General features: G+C 38.6%; 1 protein-coding gene across 1 annotated transcript in view; it reads left to right on the top strand.

Moving 5' to 3' along the window:
• Nucleotides 1–21,619, top strand: part of UTRN (utrophin) — a 482,739-nt gene that overhangs the window by 122,373 nt on the left and 338,747 nt on the right. The window contains exons 9-17 of the mRNA XM_065888619.1: nucleotides 3–206; nucleotides 1,116–1,297; nucleotides 2,263–2,413; nucleotides 3,577–3,696; nucleotides 5,843–5,944; nucleotides 9,627–9,734; nucleotides 10,015–10,194; nucleotides 12,696–12,865; nucleotides 17,401–17,524. Of these exons, the coding sequence (XP_065744691.1) occupies nucleotides 3–206; nucleotides 1,116–1,297; nucleotides 2,263–2,413; nucleotides 3,577–3,696; nucleotides 5,843–5,944; nucleotides 9,627–9,734; nucleotides 10,015–10,194; nucleotides 12,696–12,865; nucleotides 17,401–17,524 (1,341 nt within the window). The remainder of the gene's footprint in view (nucleotides 1–2; nucleotides 207–1,115; nucleotides 1,298–2,262; nucleotides 2,414–3,576; nucleotides 3,697–5,842; nucleotides 5,945–9,626; nucleotides 9,735–10,014; nucleotides 10,195–12,695; nucleotides 12,866–17,400; nucleotides 17,525–21,619) is intronic.

Raw genomic sequence — 21,619 nt, 5'->3', positions numbered from 1 at the left:
AGAGCTCAGCGCCAGAGGAGGAGCAAGAAGGTCCCCGAGCTGAAACCCCCAGCACTGTCACCGAGGTTGACATGGATCTGGACAGCTATCAGATAGCACTGGAGGAAGTGCTGACCTGGTTGCTTTCTGCCGAGGACACTTTCCAGGAGCAGGATGACATTTCCGATGATGTTGAAGAAGTCAAAGACCAGTTTGCAACCCACGAAGTAAATAATCTCTAGCTGATGAGCAGGATATATGTGCCATGGTGCCTGTGCCTCAGTCAGGGGCTGAACCCTGATGCTTGTTGTTTACTGAATTCTGCTCCACAGAAAGGTCATGGCATATTTTAAGACTTGTGATATTTAAATAGGGCTTTGTTACAGAATTGGTGTGGGTGATTTAACTGTGCACTGGAATTAGATTGCGGATTTTAATCTTACCGTAATTTGTAGATTCTGTGAAGCCACTGACGAAAAAATCAGTGCCTAGTACAGCTCGTTTCTGAAGTGTATTGTTATAGTTAAAACACAAAATGGCTAATTAATACACCAAATCTTTAGATTTGAATGTTCCCCAGGAAGTGATTATTTTTATTTATTGTATGATTAAGAAAACTCATATCCACTATTCATGTGTAATTTTATATATTGAAAATTTCCTACTATTTCAGGGATATATTGCAGTGTAGTGATTGGATTATGTGAAGAATTCTTTTGATTAAGTAGTTTCTTGGTGTTGATATATTAATTGGGAGGTCTAATTTGCTGTTTTGGTTTCCAAGTAATAGAAATGGTCATTTTCTTTAAGCAGTTTCTCTTGGGTGAGCATGGTGGTTTATTTGGTATATCTTCTCATAATTCCATGTTCACGACCTAACAGTAGCGTAATCAGCATTTACTTATAAATAGCTGGTGTCATCACATGTAACATTGTCCTCTTTGATCTATTCTTTTTGCTTCAGGCAGCTGCTTATTCCCTGTATTCAGAGCTTAAAAAATGGGATCAAAGTCTTGTTTATTTGCGCTCTACATGGTTACTTTTTCTCACAGCATTAATATTTAGACATTAACAATTTATTAAGATTTTTCTTCTTCACTGAGCAGCTCCCAAATCATAATGATGTACCTTCTCAGGCTTTTATGATGGAGCTGACGGCGCACCAGAGCAGTGTGGGCAATGTCCTGCAGGCAGGACACCAGCTGATAACACAAGGAGCTCTGTCAGATGAAGAGGAGTTTGAGATTCAGGAACAAATGACCCTGCTGAATGCCAGATGGGAGGCACTAAGGGTGGCAAGTATGGACAGGCAGTCCCGGTGAGTGGAAGCTCAGAAAGAACCCCTATTCCATAGACTGCGTTGCCCAGTTTAGCACGAGGAAAAGTCTGCATGTCTGTGAGAACAAGATAACCAGAGAACTTGCCTTGTAAAATTTTGACTCTTTTCTTCATGTAGTGTTGCTGGAATTTTGTATGATCTTTATGTCCCCTTTGATATGTTAACCAAATGAAAACGTAAAAGTTGCAATACAGAAATTAGCAAAGACATTTAATATGGACTTTGCAGTATTAAAATTGGCTAACCATTAATTCTGATAATGAAGACAGGACTATGTTATATTTATCCCCAGTTCTATTTTGTAACTTTTTTTTTAACATCTTTATTGGCGTATAATTGCTTTACAATGGTGTGTTAGTTTCTGCTTTATAACAAAGTGAATCAGTTATACATATACATATATCCCCATATCTCTTCCCTCTTGGGTCTCCCTCCCACCCTCCCTATCCCACCCCTCTAGGTGGTCACAAAACACTGAGCTGATCTCCCTGTGCTATGTGGCTGCTTCCCACTAGCTAGCTATTTTACATTTGGTAGTGTATATATGTCCATGCCACTCTCTCGCTTCGTGCCATGCAACATTTTTTAAAGTATTTTTTCCCCCCATGGTTCGTTTTGTTGCGTGTATTGTGTGTTAAGGAGCGAACTGCATTCCATGGCAATTTCCACCTATTTACTAGGCAGGAATTCCTGATTGAAGAAACAATGATTCTGATACAAATAAAGGGTGCTGTTACTTGCATTCTTTGACTGCATTTAATTGACTCCATTTAGGAAGAAAATAAATTTTTTTTTTGCTGGTTTCTGTATTTAAAGACCAAATGCTACTTTTAATGGTTAGACAAGAATGCGTTCCCTGCCCCATTTCTTTGCTGCTTGGAGTGTGTATTTGCTGTTGCAAAGGGAAGAAGGAGTGGGAATAATGCTGTGTTCCCCTTGGACAGGCTGCACGATGTGCTCATGGAACTGCAGAGGAAGCAACTACAGCAGCTCTCCGCCTGGTTAACACTCACAGAAGAACGCATTCAGAAAATGGAAACTTGCCCCCTAGATGATGACTTAAAATCCCTACAAAAGCTGCTAGAAGATCATAAAGTAAATCTGGCTCATATTTCTTTTATACCTTATCAAATATGAAAAAGCAGCACTTAGCATTCTCAGGAGCCGATGGCGTCTATCATTAGTGCAGAGATGGGACACTTCTTCAGTGTGCTCTTTTATTCAGCAGCCTGTAGGGTAGAGTGCATGGGGATGTGACTTTTCTGAGCCAGGGATGAAAGCACAGGTAAAATTTTATGTGGGTATGTGTAGTTTTCTTATGAAAGTACATAGTGTTCATAAGATTCTCAGGGTTTGTTTTTTTTTTTTGGACCTATGAGTGGTTAAGAACCCTAGGGTGTTGCATGAATGCAGTGTGTGGGGAAATAAGGAAACCCTCAGATGGATCTGTACCTAATCCTTTCAGGAAAGCTATTGCTTCTTCTAGGTGAAGATTCAAAATGTGGTGGGAGATTTAATTTGGTCACAAATTTAAGAGATAACTTTTCATAGTCAAGGAAAGGTAGAGTAAAATAGGCTCTCTGTGAACTGAAGAATTTTATTTTTCAATGAAATATCTAGATAACTGATAAATAAAGCCTTAGGGATACATTAAACACAAAAACTCAAGGCATCTGATGACACTATTGGTAGTGTTTGAATAAATTACCTATATACATATGTGTTGTGACCTGCAATGCTCTTCCCATGGAGGAAGTGGGAAGAGAAATTGTCTGTATACCCCTAATTGCTTTCCTGGGTAACAGAACAGCTTCTGACTATCAAATAGCATTCGACTTATCTGTCACTTTATACCATGTTGCACTAGATAAAATGATATCTGACTATATGTATTCAAGTTTGGGACTTTATTGACTTAATGATTCTATATTCTTAATTCCTACTATAGGCGCTCAACTTGTTTATGGGACACTTTTTTTCTTTTTCTTTTGGCCAAAACTTGGAATAAAAATAATAAAAGTGATGACATCCCATTTGCAATCTGTTATGACATTGCATTTTCAAACTGCTTTGGTTCATAATGAAATGTAAAGATGTATAATGGGTTTGTTTCATTAGTAGAACACTTAGGCTAGTGATTGGAAATTTAAACACAATGCCTCATTAAATGTCCTTAATTACTATTGACAACTGAGTGGATTTTAAATAGGTAAATGGGAAAGAGTAGACATAATGGTTTATCTTAATTTTTTCTCTAGAGTTTGCAAAATGATCTTGAGGCTGAACAGGTGAAGGTAAATTCCCTAACTCACATGGTGGTGATTGTTGATGAAAACAGTGGTGAGAGTGCTACAGCTATTCTGGAAGATCAATTACAGGTAAGACCCTGTAAAGTAGGATCGTCCCAAGGGACCTGTGGTCTGAGCCCCAATTGCACATTGCCCCTATTCTTCCTGTTCAGTCTCACTGTTTATTTAGAATCATAGAACAATCTTCTTTAGGTTGTACTTCCCAGTTGGGATTCCGCAGCATGCGGGTTTACAGGAGAACCTAGGTATCATTCCTTTACTTCAGTCCTTGGGGAATGGTTGGGGCCACCTGTGGTCCACAGCTGCCTTGGGCATATGAATAAGATGTGGAAGCATAAGAACTGATCTCAACAAGTGGTCCACAGACTTCTTGCTCAGAATCACTTGACGAACTTGTTAAGATGCATATTTCTGGGCTCTACGCAGACCTAAGTCCCTGGGAGTGGGGCCCAGTGAATATGTAAAGAAAATGTAAAGTTTGAGAATTTCAGCCATGTGGGATTTAATATCCCTGTTTCTTTGGTAGATCAATGTGTGAATGTCAACCCCAGTTCTGCGAACCTTGCTTCTTTTTGCTCAGTGACTATAGTGTATCTTTACAAGTCTTTATAAAGAGAGTTTTTGGTTGACAGTTAACCCTTGAAAACTTGGGGTTAGGGGCACTGACCTCTCAAGTGGTTGAAAATCCAAGTATAACTTTTTACTTCCCCAAAACTTAACTACCAATAGCCTATTGTTGACTGGAGGTGTTACTGGTAACAAACAGTCCATTAGGACATATTTGGGTTGGCCAAAAAGTTCGTTCAGTTTTAAGGAAAAATAAAAGACACACTTTTCATTTTCACTAAGAACTTTATTGAACAACGTATTTATCAACCGAACGAACTTTTCGGCCAACCCAATATTTTGTGTTATATGCATATCTACAGATGCTTTATGCATTCATGAATACCTAACTTTTTCTTAATTTTTTTGATATCCCTAGGTTATGTGCTTTGTCTTTATTTCAAATTGTCACAAATCTCCAAAATTTTTTCCAGTGTATTTATTGAAAACAATCCAAGTATGAGTGGACCTGCAGCTCAAACCCCTGTTGTTCAAGGGTATTTTACTTAAACAATACTTGGATTATCTGATATAATGTTGCCAGCTGATGATTTTCAGTAACTTTCAGACTATAAATTATCATATGAAATTCTTTTTCTTTTGTATCATTTAAAATTAGCCAGTGGTTTTGAGCCTTTGGTGCAGTAGTATTTAGTTATTATAGTAATCTGAGAGGTAGGCATTTATGTCTTGCCTATTTAATAGTGAGGAAATTCAGAGGTTTAAGTAGGCAATGAGTTTTCACACTGAGACAACAGACCTGTCTTATGGCTCTGCGTTCTCTACCCTTTGAGCTATGCAAAGCTTACTCTGGTATTAAGTAGTGAAGTAAGATAATATTAATTAAATAATTATTGCTCCCAAGTAAGTAATGAAGAAATAAAATTTACAATTTGTTAATCATTATTTATAAAGCGGTAATAAAATAATTTTTGGGGAAAGTCATCATGAAGATCGATTTTTTTAAACTAATCAAATTTATTTAGTTAGTTTTGCTAATACTTGTAATATTCTGTTGCTAAGTTTTGTGGAATTTTCTATGGATCATGCAATGTAAACAGAACAAATCAATTAAGTATTTTTTTACAGAAATTCTCTCATTCAAAACATAGTTTTTATAAATTAAAATTTTTTTTCATAATTTTGGTACTACAGATGAAAATTGTCTTGGCATGTAAAAGGTGCTTAAGAAACAATTGACGCACTGAATTTTGTCTTAAAGATAATTATAGCCTGAAGAAAATGGAAGCACCGAAAATAGATGTTTGCTTTATTTCGAAGGTATATGTGAAACTGTCAAATTCTCATATAAAAACCACAATAAAATGGAAAAGAGTGGGAATTTGGGGTCAAAAGTTACAGGATGGAGTTCTAATTGTGCCACTTTCTAGCTACGTAGTGTGAAATAATTAAATTCTATGGAAATTAGTTTTTCTCATCTATAAATTTATAGGATTCATCTGTATTACTTAAAGCAACTTTCATAAAAATATTTTTCATAAATTGCTACTTCGTAATGGAGAACGATGGATGTCAAGAATTTCTTTAAGGATTGTGTTAATTATCTCTTAAGGCTTTGTTGACAAAGGATGGTTTCTTCCTTTTCTAGAAACTTGGTGAACGTTGGACAGCCGTGTGCCGATGGACTGAAGAACGTTGGAACAGGTTACAGGAAATGAACATTCTGTGGCAGGAATTACTGGAAGAACAGGTATGAAGCTGTTATCCATAATGGGCAAAATAAGTGGTGAAAAGTAAACCCATCATTAATTATGGCATTAGAATAAAGTCTTGTTTATTTTTCTTCAAAAGGAAAATTTAGAAATAATTATTTATTATGTTAAAAGTCAGCTTTGTATCCATTTTATCATGCAGTTTATTCATAGAGATTGCATTATGTATTAGCTCCATTGTAATAATAATTTGACTTGGTTCATTACTGAGAATATTAGTATTTAGATATGCTACTTTTAGGATTTGCTTGACATAATTTTTACTGCATTTGTGTTGGGTAATGTATTTGAACTTGTATCCATACAGCCTAGCATATGGTTTGTGCTCAGTACATAATGATAAATGAATCCATTCAATACTTTGTGAACTTTAAACCACAAGAATTTTTCGTGATTTTTAATCAGGATAACTACTGAAATTAATAAGAAAATATTATTTAGCAACACCATTGATTGAACACTTAGTTAATTTTTTTTTCACTAAGGATTAACATAGAAAATGAACCTTTTGAGCAAAGCTGCCACTTCAAGTTTTCAGTCTGAGTGGTGGCCCTTTGCCCATCTTCATCCTTCCAGAAAAGCAACCGTCAAAACAGAATACAAATAAGCAAGACTTTTCCTCAAAGTGCCAAAGAATTGTGGTGTAGAAAATAAGCAGATACTCTGTTCCCACTTCTCAGTGTCCATTGTGAGTCTTTTAAATGCATTTCATTTCCATCCACAAAAAGCGGCTATATTCTTTTCACGGAATAAAAACAGATGTATGATGTTTTGTGATTTACTACATATGGTGGCAGAGAGAACATCTTAAAAAGCAGGTTGCAAAATTTGTCCCAGTGAAGTTGTAAGTTACTGCCACCTGCCCCCAAGACCAGAATTGTCCTATTAAGAATCACATAATGGACCTGATTCTGAAATATTTACATTTCGCTTTACAAAGATTTAAATTTACTTAGTCCCTTTTATTCAGGCCAATGAGTCACGTAGAATAATTAAAATTTTACTTCATTAATGATAGTGGGAGACATTGATTGCTAGGGAACCACTGTGTTACTCATCTAAGCAAAATAATTTAAAATTTGGAAAGAATCAAAATTTGGTAATTAAAAGTATTTAAAAATAGAGGGTGGCTGGGATTTTGGCCATTTATTACCGTAGGTTTAAAAATGACCTTTGAATGGCCTTCTGTTAGTGATATGGAAGGAGAAATTGTGTTAAAATGTAGAACTGAAGCCAACACTGGTACTTAATTGATAATTTGCTGTTAAAGAGAATGAGACCAATCAACCGTGTCTGAATTAGAAAATCTTTCAAGGGATTATTGTTCACTCAGTTGCAGAGGCTTTAAGATAGAAATGGGCTCTGAGAATTAGTTCAAAATTTCTGTGGCATAAACCAAGTGTGGCAAGCAAGGTATTCTGTGATTGACTTTAACCTACCTTTCCAAACTTAACTTTCCCTCAGTCCTTCCATGTACCCGGTGCTCAAATCCTGAATTCCCAGTTTGTAGCCCTTTCCTAGACTGTCAAGGCCACGAGAGTAGTGCTGGTTCTTTTTCACTTCTCTATTCCCAATGCATTTGGTGCATGATAGGTTGCTTATGGGTTGTGTTGTATTGTTTTCATGGTTTTGGAAGAGCGAACTGGTTTTCTAGCCTCTGTGTTTTTAAGTGTGGCATCTTCCTCGGAATGCCTTTTTACCCATCTCTTTAGTTTTAAGTTCTCCCCACCTGTTACCAACCCTTTCGAGTCCGGCTCCTACAAGGGCCCTCTTGCCCAGTGATGCTCGAGCCAATAGAATGAAACCTAGTTTGGTTCAGAAGCAAAGGAAAGTTTTATTCTTTTTTTTTTTTTTTTAATTTTATTTATTTTTGGTTGCGTTGGGTCTTCGTTGCTGCATGCAGGCTTTCTCTAGTTGCGGCGAGCGGGGGCTACTCTTTGTTGCAGTGTGCAGGCTTCTCATTGCAGTGGCTTCTCTTGTTGCGGGGCACGGGCTCTAGGCATGCGGGCTTCAGTAGTTATGGCACGTGGTCTCCATAGTTGTGGCTCGCGGGCTCTAGAGCGCAGGCTCAGTAGTTGTGGCGCACAGGCTTAGCTGCTCCGCGGCACGTGGGGTCTTCCTGGACCAGGGCTCGAACCCGTGTCCCGTGCATTGGCAGGTGGATTCTTAACCACTGCGCCACCAGGGAAGTCCAAAAGTTTTATTCTTCGAGGAAAGAATGGAGAGGAGTGAGCTTGCGCCCTAGAGTCCATGCTCTCCCCAGCAATCATCGGTGGGGCTTCTTTAGAGGGTTCTTCTTGGCGGGGAGGGGGTGGAGTTCTCGCGGGTCTGGTGCAGGTGTGTTGCTCATGGCTCCAGATTACAGTGCTGGGCACAGCCTCTCTGCACATGGCCTGCTGCCGCCATCTTGGACTGAGGTGTCATGCCCGGCACTTCTGCATACCGGCTGCCGAGCTGAGATGTTGGGCACGGTGGGTCTCCTCTGGGAACCAGTCCACCTTGTTAGGTGCAAGGACTCTGCACATGGCCGCCTACAGGCAAGTGAAACTAGACTAAGCACAAAAGAGGAGGTTAGAACTTATCAGCTAGATTCTGCCTTATTTTTCCCGGTACCCCAGTGGGCTTTGCCAGTGACATGTCCATCTAGGACCATGAAGTCACCTATAAACTCCCTCCCCCTCCCCACTGTTTCAGAACTGTAAGCGATCTCTTTGTGGTGTCTGCACTTTCTAACTGGTGGCACAGTTATTTTTGTGCGTATCTTATCACTCTTACTACATTGAGGACAGGATCCATGTTTGTCTTGTATTTTCTAATCTTTCTCCTTTTTTTGGTGGAATATAAAGGCAGAGAATGGTTGTTAAATAAACTGATAAATAAAACAACTAGAGAAAGAGTTGATTCCAAACACAGAACCAAGAATTTCCCCCCTCAACTCTAGAAAAAGGTTTCTGTGGTAAATACTACATTTTGGGAAAAATTATCCCAATGCAGCCATTTTTGTTGTTTTTACTCCTCCTTCATGTTTATCTCCCTACTTTACTAAATATCTTCTGCCTAAAAGACATGCATCACTGGCCAATGAAGTTTAAAGATCTTTATGTTGACTTTGGACTATCCTCAAACTTCGTCCTCTAGTCATAATTGCTGTCAAATCTGGAGCATTAGTGTGGTTGTCCTGCAAGATGCATGAAAAAACCATTGGCTTCGGAGTGTGGGTCTTTGACCTGTCTCTGCAGTTAACAAGCCAAGAGATCTTGGACATATAATTTGGCTTCTCTCTGTTTCTTCCTTAAAATGAGGGGCTGAGACAAGAAAATCTCTGACCTTCCCTCTGCATCTAGAGAGTTATAAAGTGATTCTTTTGGAGACTTGGATAGCTGGATTTAGCCTTTTAGACCCACCTACTTCCCTGAGAATTAGGTTTACTTATCCAGGAGTGGGGCTAATTTCAGGTCGATCTGTTGCAAATCTGAGAAGGGTAATATCTTAAAGATGCCTTCCTGGGTCATTTATGCCTCAGGCTTAGGTGTTTGAAGTCCTTATCCCAGGTGTGGATAAGCTTCTAGTAACATAAAAATTGGAGATTCTGGAACTTGATTGAATTGAATTATCACATGATTCCCTAAATATATTTCTAACTTGTATTATTCTTTGTAGTGCTTGTTGAAAGCATGGTTAACTGAAAAAGGAGAGGCTTTAAATAAAGTCCAGACGAGCAACTTCAAAGACCAAAAGGAACTCAGTGTCAGTGTTCGACGACTGGCTGTAAGTGATGTCATTGTCAGCATCTGTCTTTTAAGCCTGTGATATCTTACTGTTTTATATCAACGGTTAATACCATTTAGTGAATAGACTCATTACCTAACTCTGGAATGCTGCCATGTAATGATCTAGAACCAGGAGTCTTATCTTTTAGCTTTAGGGAATTAATTGCAAGGCAGGTGAATTTTATAATAAAATATACATGTTTACATTTCCTGACTGGGGAACAGAAAGATAAAGTCCTGTTAAAAGGGAGTCATCTAATAAGTATCTGAAATACTAGATTTTGAAGGAAGACATGGAAATGAAGCGTCAAGCATTGGATCAACTGAGTGAGATTGGCCAGGATGTGGGTCAGTTACTTGATAATCCTAAGGCATCCAAGAAGATCAACAGTGACTCAGAGGAACTGACTCAGAGATGGGATTCCTTGGTTCAGAGACTAGAAGATTCCTCCAACCAGGTACCTTTTGCTTTGGGTAATGTGTTGTGCCATTAAGTGGAAATTATATGTTCAGGTTTGTTTTAGTTGTTGTGAAATAAAAGTAGTAGCTAAACTAAAAAGTTGGTTTCTTATACCTGGTTTACTGTAAAATTGAAAAATTTACATGTGAATATCTTCTTTAGTTTTCTAAAGTAAATTTTAGTAGACCTTCAAAAAACTTACTGATATCCAGTCATTCAACCCTTAGTAACTGATAACACTTAGACATGAATCCATTAAATGATCTTTAAATCTTAAATAATCTTATTAATTTAAAGAATATTTTAACAAATTGAACAAAATTAACACTTTGGTTTGTACATGAATGTTCATAGCAGCATTATTCATAATAGCCAAAAAGTGAAACAACTGATAATATCCATCAATAGATGGATGGATAAACAAAATGTGGTATATCCATGCAATTGTTAGGCAATAATAAAATGAAGTACTGATACATGATACAACATGGATGAACCCTGAAAACACTGTGCTGAGTAAAATAGCCAGTCACAAGCTTAATGCACTATAATTCTATCTATATGAAGTATCCAGAATAGGCAAACCCAGAGAGACAGGGGCCAAGAGGGAGAGGAAGATGGGGAATGACTGTTTTGGGCACAGGGTTTCTTTTTTTTTTTGTTCTCTGAAGATAATATAATTTATTTAGATATCAATAAAGGAAGGAGATTTAGAGGGCTTCCCTGTGGCGCGGTGGTTGAGAGTCCGCCTGCCGATGCAGGGGACACGGGTTTGTGCCCTGGTCCGGGAAGATCCCACATACTGTGGAGTGGCTGGGCCTGTGAGCCATGGCTGCTGAACCTGCGCGTCCGGAGCCTGTGCTCCGCAACAGGAGAGGCCACAACAGTGAGAGGCCTGCGTACCACAAAAAAAAAAAAAAAAAGGAAGGAGATTTAGGAACCACACTTACAAAGAACCAAGAAGTAAAAGAAGAAATCAAAAGGACAATTAGAAAATTATTTGAGATTAATAAAAACAAAACCAAAACCTACCAAAACTCATGAATTCAGTGAAAGTAGTGTTCAGAATGAAATTGATAGCTTTACATGCCTATGTTAAAAAAGTTATATCAACATCCTAAACTTCTCCATTAAGAACTAGAAAAAAGAGTAAATTAAACCAAGTAGAAGAAAGAGAATAAGAAATATTAGAGTACAAATATCTAATGAAGAGAATGGAAAAACAATTGAGAAATTAAATAAAACCAAAATTTGATTCATTGGAAAAATGAACAAAATTGACAAAACTTTAGCCACACCAACTAACCACAAAAGAGAGGACTCAAATTTCTCAAATCAGAAATATGAGATGATATCACTACCAACCTTATTGGAATAAAATCATTGTCATCATCACCATCATCTTTTACATATTTTTCCAGAAAGTAGAGGTGGGGAGGACGTTTCCCAAATAATTTTAGGAAATGTGTATTCTCCTATGCCAAAACAAAGATATCACAAGCAAAGAAAATTTTGTATAAATATCTCTATGAACATAGATGTGAAAATTCCCAAGTAAATACTAGAAAATCAAATCCAATAACATATAAAAAGAGTAATATGTTGTGACCAAGTGGGAGTTATCTCTAGAAGGGAAGATTGAAATATCAATCTATGCATTACACCATATCAATAGAATAAAAGACAAAAACATGTGATCATCCAAATATAAAAAAGGCATTTGACAGAATTCAACACCCTTTTATGATAAAAACACACACCAAACTGGAAATAGATGGGAGCTTTCTCAACCTAATAAAGAGCTTCTACATAAAAACCAAAGACCAACATCACACTCAGTGATGAAAGACTGAATACTTTCTCCCTCATGCAAGGAACAGGACAAAGATGTCCTTGTACTAGAGTTTCTAGACAGGATGATTAGGCATTAAAAAGAAATAAAACTCATGTGAATTGGAAAAAAATAAAACTATCTCTGTACTCACATGATATAACCTTTTATATAGAAAATCCTAAGGAATCCATACACACACACACACACAACTATTAGACTGATAAACATGCAACTAGCTTGCAGGATACAAGATCAGTATATACATTTGAATATATTGCTGTACGTTATTGATAAGTAGTCGTTCCTGAGGTCTGGAGCAGGGGTGTGCAAACTACAGGTCTTGTGGACTAAATCTAATCAGCTCCTTGTATTTGTGAATAAAGTTTTATTGGAACACAGTCATGCCCATTAATTTATCAATACATATTGTCTATGGCTTTTTTCCTGCCACAATAACAGAGTTGAGTAATTGTGACAGAGACTTTAGGGTTTCGTTTTGAAATGATAAAACTATTCTGGAATTAGAAAGTGGGCATGGTTGCACAACTCTGAATATATTAATAACCATTGGACCGTACATTTCCAAGGGGAGAATTTTATGGCATGTGAATTATATCCCAATAAAGCTGTTATAAAACATTAAAACTGGATGATTTTTATTTCAGGTGACTCAGGCTGTCGCAAAGCTGGGAATGTCCCAGATTCCTCAGAAGGATCTTTTGGAGACGGTTCGCCTAAGAGAACAAGTAACTACAAAAAGGTCTAAGCAAGAGCTGCCTCCTCCTCCTCCCCCAAAGAAGAGACAGATCCCTGTGGATCTGGAAACTAAGAAAAGGTGAGAACAGATAGAGACTATTTTCCAAACCCAATCCCACACATAACGTATTTTGTACTCAGAACTTATTTTGTACTGATCACTAATCATATGCAAATTTAGACATAATTATTGTAATGGAAATTCAACTACCGAACCACTCATTACCTCTGAGTCTTCTGAGTATTTCACTTTACACTGCTAAGTATCTAAATCATCTGGATGATTTTATTTATCTTGGGTTCAATTGGGAGAACTGTGTGACAGAACCCTTCTTCCTTTCCCATCAGTTACCTTGGGTGGATATGATTGTCCCTGATCCCTCATTTATTCTTTCTTTCTCTATCACAGTTCCTACAGTTTTGCTTTAGATCCATCTCCTTATTCTTTGTGACTCTCCTTCCTCTTCTCACCTTTAAAAAAACGTACTTCAGGGAAGTAATTCATTTTTAGTCTCCTTTTCTTCCTTTTCCCCCTTCTTTTCTTTTTTCATGTCTTCTTTCTTTGTTAATTCCTTTGTCATATTTATTAATAGATTCTTCATGTTTTGCTTTAAAATCCATCTTTGGTAAAATATCTTTTCATTTCTGACTCAAAAGAAACTCAGGATCCTTATAGGAGGAATAACCATGGCTGGCATATAGTGAGCTTTTACTAGTGTCAGATCCTCTGTAGAGCTCTCCTGTGGGCGAGGTACTGTTCCTCACAGGCACTGGAGCAGGTAGTCTCAGAGCAGCCCTTGAGTAGTGCTATCATTCTTGCCCTTTGACAGTAGAATCCCAGTGCTTGGGTAAATGGGCTGTTATTTTTGCCTGAATAAAAATGATATGATTTCCCCAGTTTAGCTTTTGTTAGACAAAGCAGGATTGTAATTTTATCTGATGACCTTCATTTTGATAATAAGGCTGTGTTCCTGCCTCCTAAGAGCATCTCCTTGCAGGACCACTGGACCTCTGAGTTGCAAGCAGCGGCTGTGGAACTTTTACTTCTGGAGCCAAGGTAGCAGATGAGGGAGATGCTTCTGATGTTGATATCACCATAGACCTTTCATTTCCTGAGTGTTTATATTCTGTCAGTGTATCTGGCAGGGTGTCTCTCCAGTGCTGACTATGTGCATTTGGAAGCTGGGAAGGTTGTAAAAGACTAGGGCGCATAAATAGGTTCTGGTACCAATTCTGACTCACAGGTTTAGTCCTACAAGACTGCTTTCTCTTCCTCCTCCCCTGCCCCAGACCAGATGCCACTTACAAGCCCAGGTTACCTGTGTTTCTTACCTACTGGCTACAGGTTGGAGGTTTCCACGGCCTCCTCCTTGGACTTGAGACGCTAGTGGCAAATCCAGGTTGTTACCTATATTCTGACCAACTGGTTATAATTCAGAGGTTTCTAACACCACCTCCTCTGGTTCAGTTAATTTGCTAGAGCAGCTTATAGAACTCAGAGAAACATTTTACTTAATAGATTATCTGTTTATTTTAAAAGGAATGCCACCCAGGAACAGCCAGACTGAAGAGATGCACAGGGCAAGTCATGGGGAAAGGGTGCAGAGCTCCCATGCCCTCTCCAGGTGCCCCACTCTCTCTGAATATCCATGTGTTCACCAACCCGAAGCTCTCTGAACCCCATCCTTTTGGGTTTTTAGGGAGGCTTCATTACATAGTCATGATTGATTAAATCATTGACCTTTGGTGATTGATTCAACCTCCATCCCCTCTCCTCTCCCCTGAGGTCAGGGGGCTGAGACCGAAAGTTCCAACCCTCTAATCACAGGGTTGGGTCTCCTGACAACCAGCCCACCTTTTTAGGTGGGATCCAAAAGTCATCTCACTAACATAACAGATGACACCTTTGTTGCTCTCATCACTGGAAATTCCAAGGGTTTGGGGAACACTGTGCCAGAAATAGGGACAAAGACCAAATATACATTTCTTACTATAAATCACAATATCACAGTGCATAACTATAAAACCTTAAACACGACCATGTTATATAGGGTGAATTCTGCTGCAAGAAACAGAATACTGTACCCAAAGTGACTTAAACGATGAGGTCATTGATTATCTTACATTACAAGAAGTCCGGAGGTGGGGCAGTTTTAATGGGATGGTGTGGGTCAGCATCCTGGCACCTTGTCTCTGCCCTCCTCAGCATGTTGGCTTTTCCCTTGTTTTCTCATGGTCCCAAGATGCTGCTGTATCACTGGGCATAACATCCTTGTATAACCTGCTTTATAGGCAGGTAGAGCAGTTTTTCCTTATTTGGAGAAAAACCTTTCCTGGAAGATATCAGCTAACTCCCGCACCCTGGTCTCAGTGGCCAGGATTCAGTCACTTGCCCACACCCTGGGTTCCTGGGAGGTTGAAACTGTCCTGCCTTTTCAGTCTCTATGGTTGTGTTCTGGGGTACTGGGGCAGCAAGGAAGAAGTGTGGGGAGGGAGGTGTCTCTTGGTGGGCAACTAGTTGTGAATTCCACAGTCTTTTATCCATGATTTGATTGATGCAGAAATGCCTTCAGTTCATTCCTGGACAAATGGAGGCTTGAGTACATCCAGTTCATTCTAATAGACGGCAGTGGAGTTTCATTATTAGAAATTTTGCCCAAAGTTTGCCCCTCTAAGTCTATTCATGTGTGCTAGTTTTGCATCTTGGAGTGATATAGAGCTACATCACCCCCCTTCAATATGGTACCTCTTCAGAATTTAAGGGTAGGTTTCCTATTCTAATTTACATTGTCCTAAAGTCTAAGTATTCTTAAGCATCCTAATGTGACATGGTTTCCAGATCCTTTAATGTTTTTAGTCTGATGGAGAAACCACTATTAGCTTGTCTTAAAATGGGCTGTCCGAGCAGGTGTGAACCTTGAGTAACTGCTTAGTACAGCTTACGATACGTGCCTCAAAAATGATGGTTTATTTCCCCTTCTCTTCCCCTGGTGCTGCTAGTGGCTGGCTTTTTGTTTGTTTGTTTGTTTTTTCAGTCACCACAGGGACAGTCATTTCCTATAATCTAGATACATTTCTGTTAACATGAGCTGAGATCACTGGGCCTCCAAGGCGTTCACATTGCGCCTTCTCATATTGAGGGCAGAGGTGGAAGTAAGTCTCCAAAATGTCATTTAAAACATATGATCTTTGGTTTCTGCTCCTCTTCTCTGAAAGATTAAATAGAAACCGGCTCTTAAGACGACAGGAGGCGTGCACCATTGTCTGAGTGATACTGTGACCCCTGGTTATTTACCTAGAGTGTCACAAAATCCCATTCAAAGTACCAGAAAAATTTATCTTGATGCAAAGACAAATATTCATAATTCACTAGAAACTCTTTGAGCCAAGTTTCCCAAAAGAATCAGCAAGGACAACCTGTGCTTTGCTGAAAGTCTCTGAAAATACCCAGATCTTGCTTTGAGAAACCCTGGGGCAAAGCCCTGGATAAGAGGACAGACTCCTCAGCTTGAATCCCAGCTCTACCTTTTGTTAGCTTTGCTGCCTGGAGTAGTTATTTAAAACCTCTGCGAGCTCAATTCCTGCATCATTAGAAAGGATAATAACAGTGTATACTCACAGGGCTGTTGTGAGGCTTCCTTGACTTCATAATGCACATAAACCATTTAGAGAAGGGCCTGGCATATGGCCAGCAACCAGTGACTGTTCCTCTTCTTGTTCCTCCTCACTGTGGTTTTGACCAACTTTCTCGACACCTCTAAAGTCTGTCCCCTTTTCTCCTTTCCACTGTCATTTGGTTTGGCTTCTGATACTACCACAGCCTGTTCTCTGGACTTGCCTCTCTTTATTCTTTCTCCTCAGTGAACACAAAAGGGTAAATATAATCATGTCCGTCCCATGCTTTAAGCCCCTCATTGGCTCTCAGCTGTCTTTTGGGTAAGGTCCAACTCCTTAATCTATCCTGCAGGGCTTTCCAGTCACTGGTCCCTGTGGCTCTCTGCCACACTGTCAATTGTTCCCCCCTGACTAGTGCTTGCTATTCCAGCCACACCTAACTACTTATAGTGTGCAAAATGTGTTCCTCCCTTTCTTTGTTCTCCTTTTATGCAGAAAACTCCTGGGCACAATGCTGTTGTTCCCCAGGAAGCCATTCCCTCCCCATTGGCTTAGGAGGCATCCTGTGAATTCCTGGGATTGTGTTGGTTTACCTTCATATTAAGAGCCCAGTCCAGTGCCTGGCATATAGGAGACTCAGTAACTACATGTTGAATTAAACAAGGCATTAACTTAGGAATGTCTGTACTTGTTCTTTTCTGCTGTTATCTAACCAAATCTGTTTTTCATGATCTACAAAGGGTTTACGAAAGTATAAGTGGTTTCTTATAACGTTTAAAATTTTTATTTAATTATTTTCTTTATTCATTGACACTACGATTTTGTTCCTGTTTTTCATACTTTTAATTGTAAATGTATGATCTTATTTTGTATGGTTACTGTATTTCTCGGTTGCCTTTATTTTTGATGAGTGCTTAAAAACACATACCTCTTTCTTGAGCCAAGTGAAACAATAGAAGAAAATGACTGACATTTGGTAACATCTGAATTTCAAATCAGGTTTGATGCTATAAGTGCTGAGCTGTTGAACTGGATCTTGAAATCAAAGACTGCCATTCAGGCCACAGAGATAAAAGAGTATAAGAAGATGCAAGAAACATCAGAAATGAAAAAGAAGTTGAAGGTAAAACATAAAACAAAAATATTGCAGTGAATAAAATATTTCATCAGGATGGATTTGCTTTTGGCATAAAGATGTGATGGGATCCAAAGTCTTCCAAAATGTAGCCGTAAGATACCTTTTAGAATGCTGTAGTACATTTTGTTATTTTTCTGTTTTTTTTTTTTTTTGCGGTACACGGGCCTCTCACCGTTGTGGCCTCTCCCGTTGCGGAGCACAGGCTCCGGACACGCAGGCTCAGTGGCCATGGCTCACGGGCCTAGCTGCTCTGCGGCATGGGAGATCTTCTGGACCGGCGCATGAACCCGTGTCTCATGCATCCGCAGGCGGACTCTCAACCACTGCGCCACCAGGGAAGCCCGTAGTACATTTTGAATCTATGCAAGCTGGCTGGCATCAGATCCCTGTGTGGAGGAGGAGTTTTGTTTTTGTTTTTTTAATTTGAAGGATAGTTGATATACAATATTTTATTAGTTACAGGTGTACAGCATCGTGATTCAGTATTTTTATAGATTATACTCTATTTAAAGTTGTTATAAAATAATGGCTATACTTCCCTCTGCTGTCCAATATATCCTTGTAGCTTCAATCCTTTTATTTTTTTTTTACATCTTTATTGGAGTATAATTGCTTTACAATGGTGTGTTAGTTTCTGCTTTATAACAAAGTGAATCAGTTATACATATACACATGTTCCCATATCTCTTCCCTCTTGCGTCGCCCTCCCTCCCACCCTCCCTATCCCACCCCTCTAGGTGGTCACAAAGCACCGAGCTGATCTCCCTGTGCTATGCTGCTTCCCACTAGCTATCTGTTTTACGTTTGGTAGTGTATATATGTCCACGCCACTCTCTCGCTTTGTCACAGCTTAACCTTCCCCCTTGCCATATCCTCAAGTCCATTCTCTAGTAGGTCTGTGTCTATATTGCTGTCTTACCCCTAGGTTCTTCATATCATTTTTTTTTCTTAAATTCCATATATATGTGTTAGCATACGGTATTTATCTTTCTCTTTCTGACTTACTTCACTCTATATGACAGACTCTAGGTCCATCCACCTCATTACAAATAGCTCAATTTCCTTTCTTTTGATGGCTGAGTAATATTCCATTGTACATATGTGCCACATCTTCTTTATCCATTCATCCGATGATGGACACTTAGGTCGTTTCCATCTCTGGGCTATTGTAAATAGAGCTGCAGTGAACATTTTGGTACATGACTCTTTTTGAATGATGGTTTTCTCAGGGTATATGCCCAGTAGTGGGACTTCTGGGTCATATGGTTGTTCTATTTGTAGTTTTTTAAGGGACCTCCATACTGTTCTCCATAGTGGCTGTACCAATTCACATTCCCACCAGCAGTGCGAGAGCGTTTCCTTTTCTCCACACCCTCTCCAGCATTTATTGTTTCTAGATTTTTTGATGACGGCCATTCTGACTGGTGTGAGATGATATCTCATTGTAGTTTTGATTTGAATTTCTCTAATGATTAGTGATGTTGAGCATTCTTTCATGTGTTTGTTGGCAGTCTGTATATCTTCTCTGGAGAAATGTCTATTTAGGTCTTCTGCCCATTTTTGGATTGGGTTGTTTGTTTTTTTGTTATTGAGCTGCATGAACTGCTTATAAATTTTGGAGATTAATCCTTTGTCAGTTCCTTCATTTGCAAATATTTTCTCCCATTCTGAGGGTTGTCTTTTGGTCTTGATTATGGTTTCCTTTGCTGTCCAAAAGCTTTGAAGTTTCATTAGGTCCCATTTGTTTTTGTTTTTATTTCCATTTCTCTAGGAGGTGGGACAAAAAGTATCTTGCTGTGATTTATGTCGTAGAGTGTTCTTCCTATGTTTTCCTCCAAGAGTTTGATAGTTTCTGGCCTTACATTTAGGTCTTTAATCCATTTTGAGCTTATTTTTGTGTGTGGTGTTAGGGAGTGATCTAATCTCATACTTTTACATGTGCCTGTCCAGTTTTCCCAGCACCACTTACTGAAGAGGCTGTCTTTTCTCCATTGTACATTCCTGCCTCCTTTATCAAAGATATGGTGACCATATGTGCATGGGTTTATCTCTGGGCTTTCTATCCTGTTCCATTGATCTACATTTCTGTTTTTGTGCCAGTACCATACTGTCTTGATTACTGTGCTTTGTAGTATAGTCTGAAGTCTGGGAGCCTGATTCCTCCAGCTCTGTTTCTCTTTCTCAAGATTGCTTTGGCTGTTCGGGGTCTTTTGTGTTTCCATACAAATTGTGAAATTTTTTGTTCTAGTTCTGTGAAAAATGCCAGTGGTTGTTTGATAGGGATTGCATTGAATCTGTAGATTGCTTTGGGTAGTAGAGTCATTTTCATAATGTTGATTCTTCCAATCCAAGAACATGGTATACCTCTCCATCTGTTTGTATCATCTTTAATTTCTTTCATCAGTATCTTATAATTTTCTGCATACAGGTCTTTTGTCTCCTTAGGTAGGTTTATTCCTAGGTATTTTTATTCCTTTTGTTGCAGTGGTAAATGGGAGTGTTTTCTTGATTTCACTTTCAGATGTTTCATCATTAGTGTATAGGAATACCAGAGATTTCTGTGCATTAATTTTGTATCCTGCTACTTTACTAAATTCATTGATTAGCTCTAGTAGTTTTCTGATAGCATCTTTAGGATTCTCTACGTATAGTATCATGTCATCTGCAAACAGTGACAGCTTTACTTCTTCTTTTCCGATTTGGATTCCTTTTATTTCCTTTTCTTCTCTGATTGCTGTGGCTAAAACTTCCAAAACTATGTTGAATAAGAGTGGTGAGAGTGGGCCACCTTGTCTTGTTCCTGATCTTAGTGGAAATGCTTTCCGTTTTTCACTATTGAGGACCATGTTGGCTGTGGGTTTGTCATATATGGCCTTTATTATGTTGAGGAAAGTTCCCTCTATGCCTACTTTCTGCAGGGTTTTTATCATAATTGGGTGTTGAATTTTGTCGAAAGCTTTCTCTGCATCTATTGAGATGATCATATGGTTTTTCTCCTTCAATTTGTTAATATGGTGTGCCACGTTGTATGATTTGCGTATATTGAAGAATCCTTGCATTCCTGGAATAAACCCCACTTGATCATGGTGTATGATCCTTTTAATGTGCTGTTGGATTCTGTTTGCTAGTATTTTGTTGAGGATTTTTGCATCTATGTTCATCAGTGATATTGGCCTGTAGTTTTCTTTCTTTGTGACATCCTTGTCTGGTTTTGGTATCAAGGTGATGGTGGCCTCGTAGAAAAAATTTGGGAGTGTTCCTCCCTCTGCTATATTTTGGAAGAGTCTGAGAAGGATAGGTGTTAGCTCTTCTCTAAACGTTTGATAGAATTCACCTGTGAAGCCATCTGGTCCTGGGCTTTTGTTTGTTGGAAGATTTTTAATCACAGTTTCAATTTCAGTGCTTGTGAATGGTCTGTTCATATTTTCTTTTTCTTCCTGGTTCAGTCTTGGCAGGTTGTGCATTTCTAAGAATTTGTCCATTTCTTCCAGGTTGTCCATTTTATTGGCATAGAGTTGCTTATAGTAATCTCTCATGTTCCTTTGTATTTATGCAGTGTCAGTTGTTACTTCTCCTTTTTCATTTCTAATTCTACTGATTTGAGTCTTCTCCCTTTTTTTCTTGATGAGTCTGGCTAATGGTTTATCAATTTTGTTTATCTTCTCAAAGAACCAGGTTTTAGTTTTATTGATCTTTGCTGTCATTTCCTTCATTTCTTTTTCATTTATTTCTGATCTGATTTTTATGATTTCTTTCCTTCTGCTAACTTTGGGGTTTTTTTTTTCTTTCTCTAATTGCTTTAGGTGCAAGGTTAGGTTGTTTATTTGAGATGTTTCCTGTTTCTTAAGGTAGGATTGTATTGCTATAAACTTCCCTCTTAGAACTGCTTTTTCTGCATCCCATTGGTTTTGGGTCGTCGTGTCTCCATTGTCATTTGTTTCTAGGTATTTTTAAATTTCCTCTTTGATTTCTTCAGTGATCACTTCGTTATTAAGTAGTGTATTGTTTAGCCTCCATGTGTTTGTATTTTTTTCAGATCTTTTCCTGTAATTGATATCTAGTCTCATAGCATTGTGGTCG

Source organism: Phocoena phocoena, chromosome 12 (assembly GCF_963924675.1).
Source record: "Phocoena phocoena chromosome 12, mPhoPho1.1, whole genome shotgun sequence".
Taxonomy (NCBI): domain Eukaryota; kingdom Metazoa; phylum Chordata; class Mammalia; order Artiodactyla; family Phocoenidae; genus Phocoena; species Phocoena phocoena.
This window is presented reverse-complemented; position numbering and strand designations above follow the sequence as displayed.